Genomic DNA, 14,577 nt, shown 5'->3' with positions numbered 1-14,577 from the left:
ACCGGATTTGAGTTTCCTTGTAGGATTGGAATTGTTTTATCTAGTAAAATTAACTTTTGGAGAAAAGTTTTAAATACTTAATTTGTAATGCTTTGTTAGGATAATTAGAGTTAAGTATGTTTAATAGTAATCGACACAGGCATTTACTATAGAGACGATAATAACAAAAAAAAGTAATGAGAAAAGACTAACCAAGATACTTTTGAATATTTTTTTTTATTTAAAGTTATGGTAAAGAGGCATTCAAATTGTAGAAACTACTACGTCATATAAAAACGTAATTTAGTTAAAAATTGTATCTTGTTTGCAAGCGAAGGGCGGCCATTGGGAATTATGATTGTCATAGCACCAAAATATGCATACCTAAATATAGGTTGAAATATAACTTTTGGCAATAAAAACTTAAATTAAAATTTAAAAAAAAATACAATTATAAATCTTATCTTATATATAAAAATGAGTTCATTTAGTGTGTGTGGCCGATAAACTCGCGTTTGGCTGGTCCGATTTTGGTAATTTTTTTTTTGTTTGAAAGGTATTAATGTGTAGATGGTTTTTATACAAAAAAAATAATACCTTTTCTCACATCTTTACATAGCTGTCAATTTGTACGAGTAAAAAAACACTCTCACTTAAAAAAAAAAAAAAACTAAGCTTAATTTGTAAACAAATTTATTAGACAGGCTTTCAAAATAATTACTATCGTTTAAGGCCTGATTTTGACAACATTTGCGTATACATGTTAATAGTTCGCAAATATGAATTTAATCAGATTTTGTTGTGTCATGCTGTGGATATGTATTTAGGTATGTATGCAAACAAAGAACGATTAAATTCTATTTTTTTTGCTCAAAAGAAGTTCAATTCTGAGGAGTACCTACTTTCAACTTCGTGATGCCATTAATGATGGTAATGTTAATGATATTGGTCAGTTCACTATTTTGCTAACTTCATACACTGGTGCACACTGGGGCCTACTGTATGGGTGGCTGATGTGATATTCTTATATATAGTAAATTAAAGTTTGGTTTTGTGTACGTTCGCTAACCGGCCAAACCGGTTGTCTGATTTTCTTTAATTTTTTTTAAATAAAAGAGGAATAAGAGTAGAAAGTTTATTACAAAAAAAATTGATGGTTTTATAGGGTAAATAGGGGTAACAGTACATTGAAAAAAGAGGCTATTTTCTAAACGGTGAGTTTTAGAGATCTGAGTTTTTTTAAATTGATAGATACATTTATTGTTAGTTTGGAAAAGGTAATGAAAAAATTCTAAAAAATTTCAAAATTAAGTTGTTAAGGGTTTTTTGCAGTCAAAACATTTGATATACCTTCGACAAAAGATTAATTACAGATAGGCAAAATTTTGTACAGAAATTTGAATTACACCATTAGAAAGATACTAAAAAAAAAATAGGCGTCTCATATGAATTTTTGAAAAAAACAAGGAATTTTTAAAAAACTGCGAAAAATTTTAAATTAATAGGACATATGGGTTTTAGTTATGCGCATGCATGTGCAAATAATTGAATTTTTAAAATGATTTTTGACCGAATAACGGGAAAAACAAGTTTTTTTGTTCCAAAAACAAAAAAATTCTTACTTTTTTTGTAGGCATCGTAGAAATATCATTAAAACGTCATGTGAAAGGTGAAATAATAGGCTTTCACATGATCTAAAATTTATTATAGGTTGTCATCGAAAAAATTGATTTATAGCATGAGAAAATAAAGTATATGTTTTTTTTGTTTTTATTAAGAGACAATTAAATTGATTCTCTCCATTGCATCCATGTTGCTTACAATCAATTTTGAGAAATTCACATAACGCCATGCTTTTCATAGCGTAAGAACAGCTTGCCGAGCGAACCAGTTGAGCGAACCACGCTCATGCACATTATGGGGTAGCATATTTCCGCTGACTCGCACATGCTTTACGAAAAAATTTAACTATATGTAGGTACCAAAAAGAGAGATCAAAAAATTTTCTAAAGTCGAGTAAAAATGGGCGTAAGAAAGGGCAGGCTAAATGGCATACACATTATTCAAATTTATAAAGAGCCATTAAAGTGCGATATTGATAATAGGGTGTATTTGCAAAACGCTGAGCATTTTACTTAGGCTACTTTTTGCTAAAAGTTTAAAAGTGAATATTTTTAGACTCATTTTACGAACTTTTAAAGTTTTAATCCCCTTTTTTTTGTTCATTACAAAGTCGAAAATTGGAAATAAATACAAGAAATGGCGGAACGAAGTCCGCCGGGTCAGCTAGTCTGTACTAAAAATTCATATAAATTAATTAAAACAATGATACAATTATAAATAACATTTTTATTATTTGTGTTTAGTGAGAGAAATTAAAAAGAGGTGCATTAGACTTAATAAAAAGTAATACCGCCACCTTCCCTGCATCAAGTCGGTTACACAGAGGTTGGTTGGTTAAGCCCGCGCTCCTTAATACATAATAATTGTTCCCTAGAAAAACTGCCTTGTGGAGTGGGTAGAAATTATCGTTAAAGACTTCACTGGCACTTGCCCTTTTTTTTGTCCGGAGAGAAAGATCTATATTAATCATGGTATAAAAAGAGAAGGTATGATCATTAGAAAAAACTCAGTATCGAGAACTGTCAAAACTTATGGCTACTTAAGGTTTTGACAGCCCAGCCCATTGAAATTGTTGTTGTAAACAAATTTGTCTTGGAAATTGTTGTTGCTTTTGACTTTGCCAAATGCCAAACGTCAAAACCTTATTACCCCATTTTGTAAGATGGCGGCTCTAATGATCATACCTTGTCTTTTTATACCATGTATATTAATAGCCTGTTTTCGCCCCCAATTTGATAATTTCGCAAATTAGGTCAGTTCGAATTCCAAATTCTAAAAATTTCCTATACAATTTGAAATTCAAAATGCGATAATTTGCAAAATTATCTAATTTGGGCTCTAGTAAAAACGGACTATAAAATTAACACTTTTGCATTTTTTCTGTGTTTCGCCTACAAAAATCAGTCACTCGATGTGAATCCCATTGGTACGCGCCGTTCACCGGCTCCGCCAAACTTCTTTCTTGTCGCAACTTCTTTGCATCCGCATGAAAATCCGCACTGATTATTGCGGATGCGGAAGCGGAGGCGGGTGCGGATGTCCCAATTCATGCGGGTGTCCCGCATTTGCGGATGCGAATATTCGCAACATCCCTAGTATGTAGTGGAAAAATTCAAAATGCCAGAAAGCAGACTGGATGGGTTCTATTTCGTTTTTATTTTGTACCAAAAAAACCTTAGGTATATAGAAAAAAAAAAAAATATTAAAATACAACAGCTACACCTACAATCTCATATTATATCTTTTTTTAAAGCTAGAAACCTATTATTGAATTATTTTTTCAAATAATGCAGTTTTAGTAAAAAGTTTTTGAAAAAATAATTTTTGAATTCAAAATTTTAACTTTTTTTCTTTTATTTTTAACTCTATATTTTTTTGAATTTTAATCAAGCATTGGTTTTGGTAATTAAATTCAATTTGCTAATCGATTTTAAATCAACTGCTAAGCTAAACTGTGTACTGTGGATACCACATATGCGCCGCCACTGCCCAATCAATAAATGAGTAACAAAACATGTAAAATGCATTGTATATCAATTCATATACAATGTAAAATGCAAATCGAGTATGTTAGTCATATCATAACATCAACATTCCATTCGATTGCATTGATTGTCACTCAATAGTAATAAGATCCTTAATAATATAATCTAACCAATAGAAAAATAGAATTATTTTGAATATGAAATTCAACAATAGTATTTAAGGAATGAATTCAATGAAAATAAAGCAGAGTCAAAAGAATATTCATATTGATTGATTGTTCTTTTACTTTCAAACTTGCGGCGAGCTAACTCGCTCTAACATTTTAGCGTGGTGCGCTTACACCAACAATAGAGCAATAATTATAACAAACTTTAACTGTCCTACAGTTTTTGAAAAAATGATTTTTAAACTCAAAATTTTAAAATTAGTTAGAAAATTGAGTTTAATTACCAGTGCTTCTGGTTGATATCGTAAAATTAAAACAAAAATAAAGTTATAAAAAAAGTTAAAAGATTTGAGTTTAAAAATTATTTTTGTTTATTTCATTTTTAATTTAATTTAATTACTAAAAGCAGTGATTAATGTCGTAAGATTAAAACAAAAAAAGTTAAAAGCACCCTTATTTTTTAATACGGATTCAACTCTTGGCTAAACGATAGCACTAGTTTACAAAAAAATAAAAAAATTTTGGACACCAAGTGCCGTTATACTTTTCGTATAGATTTGAGCCCAGAAAACTCGAAAATATTATCTAAAAAAATATTTATGGATACGTTTTCGAGATATGATTTTTCAAGGTTTTTTGTTGTTGTGTTTTGCAGCCTACTTAGTATTCGGGCAATATCTTGAGTAATAAACTACTAATCTGAACAGAAAAGGCAGCAGCTGAGTAAATAAGCAACAAAAGCTAAAACAACTTTTTTGGGTCACTCCAGTTGTTTAAGTGCAATGTATTAAGACATTTTAAAAAAATCGAGTTTTTAAAGAAAATTTCTGCAAAAAAAACTTTATTACCTACTGAAAAAAAATCAAAATATATCGAATCCTCATAGTTTTAAATTTTTTATGTATAGCACACTTTCTGGCAAAGATAAAAACATTATTTTCTTCAAAATCTATGGATAAATTATAAAGATATGACCATTTTTGTACCGATGATCAATATTTTCGACTTTTTCTTTTACTTTTTGAGTTTTTGTCTATAACTTGAAAAGCAAGCCGAATTTGAAAATTTGTATTAAGTAATTTTTTGTAGATAATTAAATTTCCTATCGATGTGTATCCTTTTGAAAAAAATTAAAATTGAAATATTGTAAATAAAAGAAAAACTATTCATAAAAGAGAAAAAGAAAACGAAATTTTTGATGTTTTTAATAAATGGTCTATTTTTATCATTTGAGCATTTATAGATATTAACCATGTAAAGGAGAAAAGAAGATACTTTATCTTTCATCATAATGGTCACAAAAATTGAATACGGCTAAAATTGGATAAAATATAGACTTTCAAAATCTATCTACTGTTTTTGGTCTTTTTGAACCATTTTTCTTTAACACATTTTAGAAGTTGTAATTAGAAGTTTTGTATTTCTTTATTTTTGTCAGTTTATACCTCTATTTTCTAAAAAATAGTCTCATATGATAACGTTTATCATAAATCCCGAAACTATTTTTTTATTTTATGAAATGTTTCAAATAGAAATAGATTTACTATTTGTTTTGCATTAAGTGGTTTCATGGTTTAAATGAATGATAAAAAGTAATTTTAAATAAAAAATGCATACAATAAAACCACTGCTAAACACCATTTTTTTAAATTTTGTTGAAATGTTTTAATACATTGCAGTTGTTCTAGCGTTTGTTGCTTATTTACTAAGCTTTCAGTCGCCGGCTTTTCTGTTCAGATTAGTCGTTTATTACTCAGGATATAGCCCAAATACTAAGTAGGCTTGAAAAAACAACAAGAAAAAACTTTGAAAAATCATATCTCGAAAACGTATCCATTGTAATTTTTTTTCAAGTGATTTCCGAGTCCCTGAGGTCAAAGTTCGTAAGAAAAAAATAGTGGGATTGAGTGTCCATTTTGGCTGTAAACCAGTGTAAGTGTAGTTTTTCAACATTGGTCTCGTTTTTCCTATCCTTGAGTTTAAAACTCAAATCTTACATACATTGATGTTTCTGTTTAATAAAATATTCAAAACCGATTTGTGTGTTTTAAGTGATTAAAATTTTATATTTTCCATTACACTTATTGTTGAAGGGATCTTTAAGTAAATTTTAAGTCTTAAACATATTCTTAAACAAAAATTAACAAAAATTCTTCTTTTATATAATTAAATGCAAAAACACGAGCTTTTACAAATTGAACAATTTAAGATGCCACCACTTTCCAGGCGAACCCTTTACAAATTCTCCTTTTCCTTCTTACTCAGTTTATTTTATTAGTTCTCATAAATAATACTTTTATAAAGTTATCTATGAGCTGATGTATAACTATGTTGTGGCTTGTGGATACCTATGTCGTATACCTACATAACGTATGCATTCTAGATCCTGGTACATACATGTTTCTATGGAATTCAACTGAATTTGGCTCGCACTCTAAAAGTTGACCACATGATCAAATCAAGTTTGGCAAAACAGCTTTCAGGTTACAACAGTCAACAGTTAAAAAATTAGTTCAACCTATAAGTGCATTGTGAACTGTTCGGTTTTGTTGAATTACTTTTTGTTTTTGTGAGAATATACAATTTTGCATAATTCCATTAAAATGTTTATTAATAAAATAACAAAAATGCAAAATTTGATTTACTTTATTTTTTTAGAAATTTCTTGTTGTCTAGTTCAAATTACAGGTAGGTAATTATTAAAAGTATACGAACTCATCTTGATAACAATTGAACAATAACAACTAAATACCGTCATTTACAAATCGTGTTGTTATATTTCGTGTACTGATGGATTAAAAGCCTCACCCAATCTTATTTAAAGATGTTTACTGTCTTAAAACCAAACAAATTCAAATCTTACATTGGGAATAAAAACGTCACAACTTTAAGAACCTTTATAAAAAACAGTTGAAAAGTGTAGTGTCATACCAGGTACATAAATAAATTTTAAAGGGGCACGTTTTAAAATATTAATAATTAGCTTATATTAAAATAACAAACCAAATTATACTGATGAGTGATGAAATCCTGGCACAATTAATGTGTTTCTAATCAAAAAAATGATATAAAGCAATTTAAATAAATAAATAAAACCTAATATACGATAATGACTATTATTTATTAGACTTTCTTGGGCAATGGGCAAGTGGCGAATCGGGTAAAGTGTCGGGTTGTATGACAGCATTTTAACGTGGACATTTGTATTTCATTGATTGTATAGTTACGTAACTAGATCCTGATTATTTTCGATAGACATGAAACACATTCTAATAAAATAAAAATTCAAATTGCATCATAGACGTACAAAGTGGTTAGTTGACGACAGATCAGTAATGATGAATTGTAGGAAGTGAATGTGATGGTTTAAAGAAAAGGCTTCGATTTTGGAAATGAATATGCATAATTAATGTTCTATTGAGATTGAGATACAATAAATTTGTATAAATGCCATTGAAATCCGACTCATGAAGTTTTTAAGATACTATTAAAAGCACTATTAAAATATGTCCTAGAAAAAAGTACGTATACACCCAAGTGACCCAATTAATTGGGAGCACGAAATCTTGCAAAATTGTCCGTAATCGAGAATATTACAATTTTTGTCCATAAAGCCAGACCTCTTTTTTTGTTTTCAGTAACAATGGGTTATTAAGTGCAACTTCTTTCAGCTTTTTATTTATAAATGAAAAATTATTATCGAGTCAGTAAGCTCAGGTGTTTTTGATTTTCTTGTTTTTATAAGATATTTTTCTTTCCTCATTATATGTACTTAAAGATAAAAAATATAATTCACGGCTGGGTCGCACGTACTTGCTGGTGAAAGTAGCTTTTATCTTAAAGATTTTTATGAAAAAAAAAAAATTTGGGAAAGTTATAATTTGATTTTATTAAAGCATATTTCTGATGATGTAAAAAAATACATAAAATCTGTTTTTGTAAATAATAAAACACGGACTTTAATGGTTTTGATCACAAAAAAAAGTATGCCATTTGATTTCTTGCATGAAAAAGAATTTTTAGAAAAAAAATTGGAAAATCGTTAGAGCAGTGTAAAAAAAATCAAAAAAAAAAAAAAAAATGGTAGGTTTGAAGAAATAATTAATTCACACATAAAAAGTAAATCTTGAAATATTTCACTAACCCGTTTTCAATTGATTTACAAAAAAAAATTGAAATATTTTTTTTTTTAAACCAAAAATGTGATTTTTGAAAATTTTAATTCGTATAACAGTTTAATAGCTTTTTCGTTGAAATCGGGTCAGTCATAAACGAGATATTCAGAAACCAAAAAAACGGTTCTATGGCAGGTACAGTCAATAACGATGCAAAAAATATATTTTTTATTTCAAAACTTGAGTCTTCTTTAAAATATTACACACTAAAACTTTAATAAAAATCAGTAGAGCAGTGTTTGAAAAAAAAAAATACTTTTGTTTCTGTACCCACCGTTAGTTTTGGTTCTAAAAATAAAATTTCAATTTTTCCTATAGGGAATCCCCAAAAAACTGCTAACTACCAAGATTGAAGAAAATCGCTCTACTAGTTGAGTTTGTAGCTCGAGGTATATACAGACAGACAGAATTACGGGACCCACTTTTTTGACATTCTCCATCATCGTAATGTCATGTCTGATTGTTATCTCGAGTTCGATTTTTTTTACGAAACATGCCCTAAAGAACCTATGTAGGTACATTATATCGCAAGTAAAAACAGATTTTTGAAAGACAAAATAGAAAAAAATGTATTTTGAAAAAAAAAATTAACTATTGTTTAAAAGGAAGAATTTTAGAGTCAGAATTTTCAACTGCTCTCATTTTTTGCAAAATACTAAAAATTCTTACACTAATTTCAGGCGACCATTTCAACTACAAAATCCCAGGTGATTGGAAAAAGACGTACCCAGAGTGCAGTGGTGAAAAACAGTCGCCTATTGCAATTAAATATTCAGAGGTAGAATTAATTTTTAAAATTATATAACCATAATTTATTATTATAACCACAAATATTCTATAGGCTTGGCAAGTAAATCTTCCTTCTCTAGAGTTCCTAAACTATAATGTTCCTATGGGCGGAAATGTTAAGGCTATTAACAATGGTCATACTGGTAAATTTAAAACAAACACTTTTTAAAACCTTTACTTAATGGTATGAACTAAACTTATGAAACTAAGTTCATTGTTTAGAAAGCTGGTTCATTAAATTTGGATAAAAAGGGAAATAACTAAACAATTATCTGATATAATCTAAGGTCAAATTATGTACCAAATGAATTTAGTTTATAAGTTAAGTTAAATTTTTAAATTAAAATTCTTAACATTTTTTCTGTTTACTCGTAGTTCAAATAGATATCCCACATATGCATAGTCATAGAGCACCTTATGTTTACGGTGGGGGACTAGAATCTATCTACAAATTGAAAGGATTACATTTTCACTGGGGTTCTCCTGGGCAACCAGGATCTGAACACTCAATTGATGGCAACAGATATGATTTGGAATTGCATGTTGTTCATAAAAAGATTCCTTACAACACATTGGAAGAAGCACGATCAGATCCATTTGGAATTGTTGTCTTGGCTGTTCTTTTTCAAGGAGTACAGGTATATAATGAAAAACAAAATGTTTATTTGAAATTAAAACAAAAAATTTTCAAAGGATGGCAGCATTGGGACAACATATTTGGATGATTTTTTCGAATCATTGCCACATTTGTCACAGTATGAATCTCATATTAATCTCGAACTAATGACAATGAACAATTTTTTAGTTCATTTAAATACTGAGGACTTTTTTATGTACAATGGTGAGTTGTTAGCTTAGTCATAAATTTAATACACTTTTTTTTTTGTTTTTTTTTGTGATTCCCAAGAAGGAGTTGACTTAACTCTTTTTATTTTATACTAATTTAATATTATGTATAATAATAAAGTTGATCCTAAAATGATTTTAGTCAAAAGGTAAAATATTCATCTTTTCATACAAGCGATTATACATTTTTTTAGAGTGGTCCTTTCGGTTCTCATTCATTATTATAAAATACTTTAAAATAATTTTTATATTTCTTATGAGCAGATTGCATAAATTTAAAACAAAATTATTAAAAATAAATACAAAGTAGAGCACGTATACGCCACAGTGAACAACGTGCAAAATATCTGAATTACAACTATGGTCTAGGGGCCAACACACCCAAATCGAAATTAAATAACATATGCAACCAATAATTGAAAAATTCTTTGTTGTCAACAAAGCGGAAACTTAAAACAGAATTAAAATATTCTGCTTATTTTAAAAACATTACTTTACAAAATCAAAAAATAAACAGAGGTATGCCTAACGCATGAAAACTTGTTGCTATTTGGCAACTGATTTTAAAAAATTTTTGATTGTTAAACTTCAAAAATGATGCTTGTAGTTTTTAAATTAAAATGTTTAAATATTTGTTTTTTTCTGAGGTTCACTGACAACTCCGCCTTGTCCTGAAGCCGTTATTTGGTATGTTTTCCCAGACGTTCGTCCAATCCAGCATAAACATGTAAGTAATCTGATATGTGCAATGTACATTTTTATTATATTTGATAGAGGAATGAGTCACATTTTGCATTCTTTTAAAATATGTCACTTTAAAAACTCAAATATAAAAAATTTTCGATACAAAAATTTATTGCAGCTGCAATATTTTCTACATTTAAAGAAAATCCTGAACTGTGGTTAATTTAAACTGTGTACACAGTACACTGTATTTCTCTCTCAAATATAGCAGCTCATATTAAAATAATATATTATTTTTGTTTGATATTTTGTTTATGATTTGTATGTGTTCTTATTCAAGCTTGAACAATTTTGGGGCCTTCGTGATGAAATGAGTGAACTTTTACTGCAAAATGAACGCCCAATACAACCAATTAACTCAAGAAAAGTTTTCTTTCGAAGGGGAAATAAATATCGCACATATAAATAAAAGTGTCTACAAATTAAAATAAGAAAGTTAAAGAATAAAATTTAAAAAAAAAGTGAAATAAAATAATTTAAATTGTTTTTAATCCTTTATGCAATGCCGTAGTTCGTTTCCCGGTAATACCAGTTGCTACACGGAGAAAAAAAGTGTCACCTTAAAATAAGATGATCCGCTTAAAATAAGGTGATTCCACTTAAACTAAGTTAAATTTAATGCGAACTTCATCTTATTCTAATGAGACTGTTCATCTTAAAAAAAAAACCGACCAAAAATAAAAATTTTAAAATTATAGTCGCTTTTTTGGTTTACATGCAGTTTATCATACTCAATTTCAACAGTTAGATAGCACAGTGGCAGTGCTGTGATTTCGAATTTGGAAAAAACATGATAAAAAACATGATTTCAGTTCAAAAAACATGATTTAAAAAAAATGAAAAAACGGATAGGAAATGAACAACCACATCGTGACTAGGGAGGAATAAAACAAATTATTTCGAGTTTATTTTATAAAATAGTATTAATAAAGTATCAAAGGTATAACTACATAGGCTCCGTTTGCAAAAATTCTAAAAGTGAACAATTTTAAACTCATTTTATGATGCAGAAAGCTTAGATCTTGGCTTCAAACATTTTGTTTATAGCTTATTTTTCCGAAAAAATGGACTTTGTAGGAAAAAATAGTTTTTTGTTTTTGTAATTTTCCCACTTTTTTCAAAAAGTTGTAGTTGTATTTATAACTTTAATTTCTAAATGGCAGGAATAAAACTTGAAAACATAAATAAGATTATAATTTGTACGCATTTAAAATTAATTTGATATAAATACTTCATGTATTCAGTAACTTATTAAAAATAACAGTTCACCAAGTGAAAAAGGTTGTTGGTTAACAAAAAGATTGTAAAGATTTTTCTCTTGGATTAAAAAAAAAAAAAAACATGATTTTGGGCACGAAAACATTAAAACATGATTTTAGTTCAAAAAACATGAAAATCATGCTAAATCATGATTTCTGGCAGCCCTGCACAGTGGTAAGGCACTGGCCTGGTAACCCAACAGTTGTAGGTTCGATCCCCGGTGGCTGCCAGTTTTTTTTTTTTTTTTATTTGCGCATTCAATAAATTAATGTGACTTGTCACCTTGATTCAAGGTGATGTCACCTTAATTTAAGGTAAAAGTCATCTTAGCAAAAAACTATGCAGAAATCCTCTTAAATTAAGGTGCGATCCCCTTAATTCTATGTGGTCTGTTTTCTCCGTGTATGATGGTCTGAAATTTTCTTAGCTCTACATCTACGTATCTGTGTTATACACAATGATGGAGAAAAAATGTTCATTCTCTTTAAAAATCTTGATCTCTAGAAGCAAATGCGAAAAAAGAGTGTGTGTTGTGTCCAGAGTTGTAAAAATATAAATTGAAAAACAATGCATTTGAAATTAAAAAAAATATTTGTTGCAAATTAAAAAAATTTGCATTACAAAATATTTATTGCAACTGAAAAAAATTTGCATTAAAAAAAAAAAGATTTTTGGAACTGAAAAATATTTGTATTAAAAAAAAATATTTATGGCATTAATAAAAAATGTTATTGCAACTGAAAAATATATTGTACAAACTGCTGGGTCGCCCCCAGCATCAACATCATAAATGCACTGCACTAAAAATCATAGGTATACAAAAATTGTTCCGAACAACCAAAAAACAACAATGGCCCCATTGGAGGTGGTAGTTTACTCGTGAGTAGAAATCTACTACAACAACTACACTTTCGTATCTCCTCGAGTAGAAGATCGTGTGTTATTTGTAGTACTAGATCTACTCATGAGTAAACTACCACCTCCAATGGAACAGGGCTAATCAAAACAGTTTCGAACACACAAAACTTCATTTCCTTTTCCGGACGATCCCAAACAAGGTCATTGAACAAAGCTAAGACCGCCAACAACAATTTTACAGTAAAAATAACACGAGAAACAACAACGAATTCTATTATTGTTGTTGTTTTCAACGTCTTTGAAGTAGAATTTAACTTCTTCAAAGTATAATTTGACATCTAGCTAGAAAGCCCATATTGAAGTCGTACAGACGTGAAAGTGAAATATATTTGTTTTGATTTTTTGGTTCAAATAACCCATGCTTAATGCATTACCGGGTCCAAAAGGTAAATAAAGAATATTTGTTTTAGAATTTTAAACTTATTTAACACAAAATATATTTTAGTGCCTAACTCTTTTAACTCGTTCCTACTCGAAATCTCAATCATTAATAAAAATGTCTCTCAATGAAGCAAAAAAGATAGCAGCCTTCAAGGCAGTGGACCAATGGGTTAAGCCAAATACTGCCATTGGTGTTGGAAGCGGCAGCACAGTGGTGTTTGCTGTTGAGAGATTATCACAGAGAGTCAAAAACGAAGGTCTCCACGTGGTTTGCATACCAACAAGTTTCCAAGCACGCCAATTGATTGTTGAAAATGGTTTAGAATTGGGTGATTTAGATCGCAATCCACATCTTGATTGTGCCATTGATGGAGCCGATGAAGTTGATGCTAATATGGTTCTTATCAAGGGTGGAGGGGGCTGCATGTTACAAGAAAAGATTGTAGCATCTTGTGCCGAGAATTTGATAATAATCGCCGACTATACAAAGAATTCCAAAAAACTAGGAGAGCAATATAAAAAAGGAATTCCAATTGAAGTTACTCCAATGGCTTATGTCCCAATTAAAAAGCGAATTGAAAATACCTTTGGTGGAAGCTTAAATTTACGAATGGCAGTTTCTAAAGCTGGCCCATGCATCACTGACAATAGTAACTTTGTCTTGGACTGGCAGTTTGATGAGAAAAAGGACTATGATTGGGATTCAGTCAATAAGGAGCTTCTTCAGATTCCCGGAGTTGTTGAGACTGGTTTATTTGTTAACATGGCAAAGAAAGTTTATTTCGGAATGAAAGATGGAAGTGTTAAGGAGCAGAAATAATTTTCCAGAATTTAATCTCGCAGTTTAGGAGAAGGGTGTAACAGGTTTATCAGTTAAGCTGCCAATAATTATTTTTTTATATTTTGTTTACTTTTGGAGATAGTTTATAAATAAAAGTTTATGTACACAGTTTTGGTTCCTAACTGAATATTGTTTTGATAACGAAGAATATTTATTTTTACTCTTTTAAGAAATCTTATCTCATAAATATAACGTCATCTCTTGTTGATAACATTTTTTTGGGAGGATCAAATGGTAAAATCTGAATAAGGAAAAGGCGAAGAGAGGATAGCACAAATTATGTGGGATCTTCTAAAACGAGTTTGCATAAATAAAGCCAAAATACCAAGGGGTTTCACAAATAAACAACCAGCCAAAGAAATATGGTGATGGACTGATGAAGCTAAAGTAGTAATAGGAAAAAAGATGGGGTTGCTTGGCTAAAGTGTCAAAAAAAAAGACGAATACAGAATAAATAGGTACTAATGGTCTTTACCGGGAGCTGAATGAAATTTTTTTCATTGTCTGGGACTGTCCGATCCGGAATTCCAATCCAAACGAACAAACTTAATACTTCTTTTTGATTCTGAAGTTTGGGTTTCTTTGTATTTGTGAAACGCCAAATAATGCGAACGCCTGATGAAAGTTTTATTTTGTTTAATTTGTTTATTCCATAAGAATTTATCGTTTTTTTTTTTTCTTTACTTTATTTCAATATATGTAATTCAAAGTTTGGAATAGTAAAAAATCTCAATATTCAGAAATGAAAAACAAACAATAACATTCCATTACTTTGACGTCTTAAGTGTGAACATGTGTGCGTGATTCTTGTTTTGATTCTGCCTCAAAATTCGGAATCGATTTACTCTTCTTTTCAGAATTGAATCATT

General features: G+C 29.5%; 2 protein-coding genes across 2 annotated transcripts; both read left to right on the top strand.

The window, feature by feature from the left end:
• Window positions 1-7,255: 7,255 nt before the first annotated feature.
• LOC129916617 (putative carbonic anhydrase 3) lies at window positions 7,256-10,793 on the top strand. The gene is made up of 7 exons (XM_055996661.1): window positions 7,256-7,275; window positions 8,610-8,707; window positions 8,771-8,861; window positions 9,094-9,356; window positions 9,412-9,559; window positions 10,212-10,291; window positions 10,589-10,793. Exons 3-7 carry the CDS (start codon window positions 8,822-8,824, stop codon window positions 10,715-10,717), a joined length of 660 nt encoding a protein of 219 aa, XP_055852636.1. The 5' UTR covers window positions 7,256-7,275; window positions 8,610-8,707; window positions 8,771-8,821; the 3' UTR covers window positions 10,718-10,793.
• Window positions 10,794-12,736: 1,943 nt separating this feature from the next.
• Window positions 12,737-13,830, top strand: LOC129914125 (ribose-5-phosphate isomerase). The gene is made up of 2 exons (XM_055993196.1): window positions 12,737-12,872; window positions 12,932-13,830. Exons 1-2 carry the CDS (start codon window positions 12,852-12,854, stop codon window positions 13,685-13,687), a joined length of 777 nt encoding a protein of 258 aa, XP_055849171.1. The 5' UTR covers window positions 12,737-12,851; the 3' UTR covers window positions 13,688-13,830.
• Window positions 13,831-14,577: the final 747 nt, after the last annotated feature.

This window comes from Episyrphus balteatus, chromosome 3 (assembly GCF_945859705.1).
Source record: "Episyrphus balteatus chromosome 3, idEpiBalt1.1, whole genome shotgun sequence".
In the NCBI taxonomy this organism is placed as follows: Eukaryota; Metazoa; Arthropoda; class Insecta; order Diptera; family Syrphidae; genus Episyrphus; species Episyrphus balteatus.
Note: the sequence above shows the minus strand (reverse complement) of the source record. Positions and strands in the feature narration are given on the sequence as shown.

What these genes read in the sequence shown, in the direction of transcription:
- LOC129916617 (XM_055996661.1), top strand. Translation starts at nt 8,822, where the DNA reads ATGGGCGGAAATGTTAAGGCTATTAACAATGGTCATACTG. An exon ending in TATTAACAATGGTCATACTG is followed by an intron (nt 8,862 to 9,093) that starts GTAAATTTAAAA and finishes GTTTACTCGTAG; the next exon opens with TTCAAATAGATATCCCACAT. An exon ending in GGACTTTTTTATGTACAATG is followed by an intron (nt 9,560 to 10,211) that starts GTGAGTTGTTAG and finishes TTTTTTTCTGAG; the next exon opens with GTTCACTGACAACTCCGCCT.
- LOC129914125 (XM_055993196.1), top strand. Translation starts at nt 12,852, where the DNA reads ATGCATTACCGGGTCCAAAAG. An exon ending in TGCATTACCGGGTCCAAAAG is followed by an intron (nt 12,873 to 12,931) that starts GTAAATAAAGAA and finishes AATATATTTTAG; the next exon opens with TGCCTAACTCTTTTAACTCG.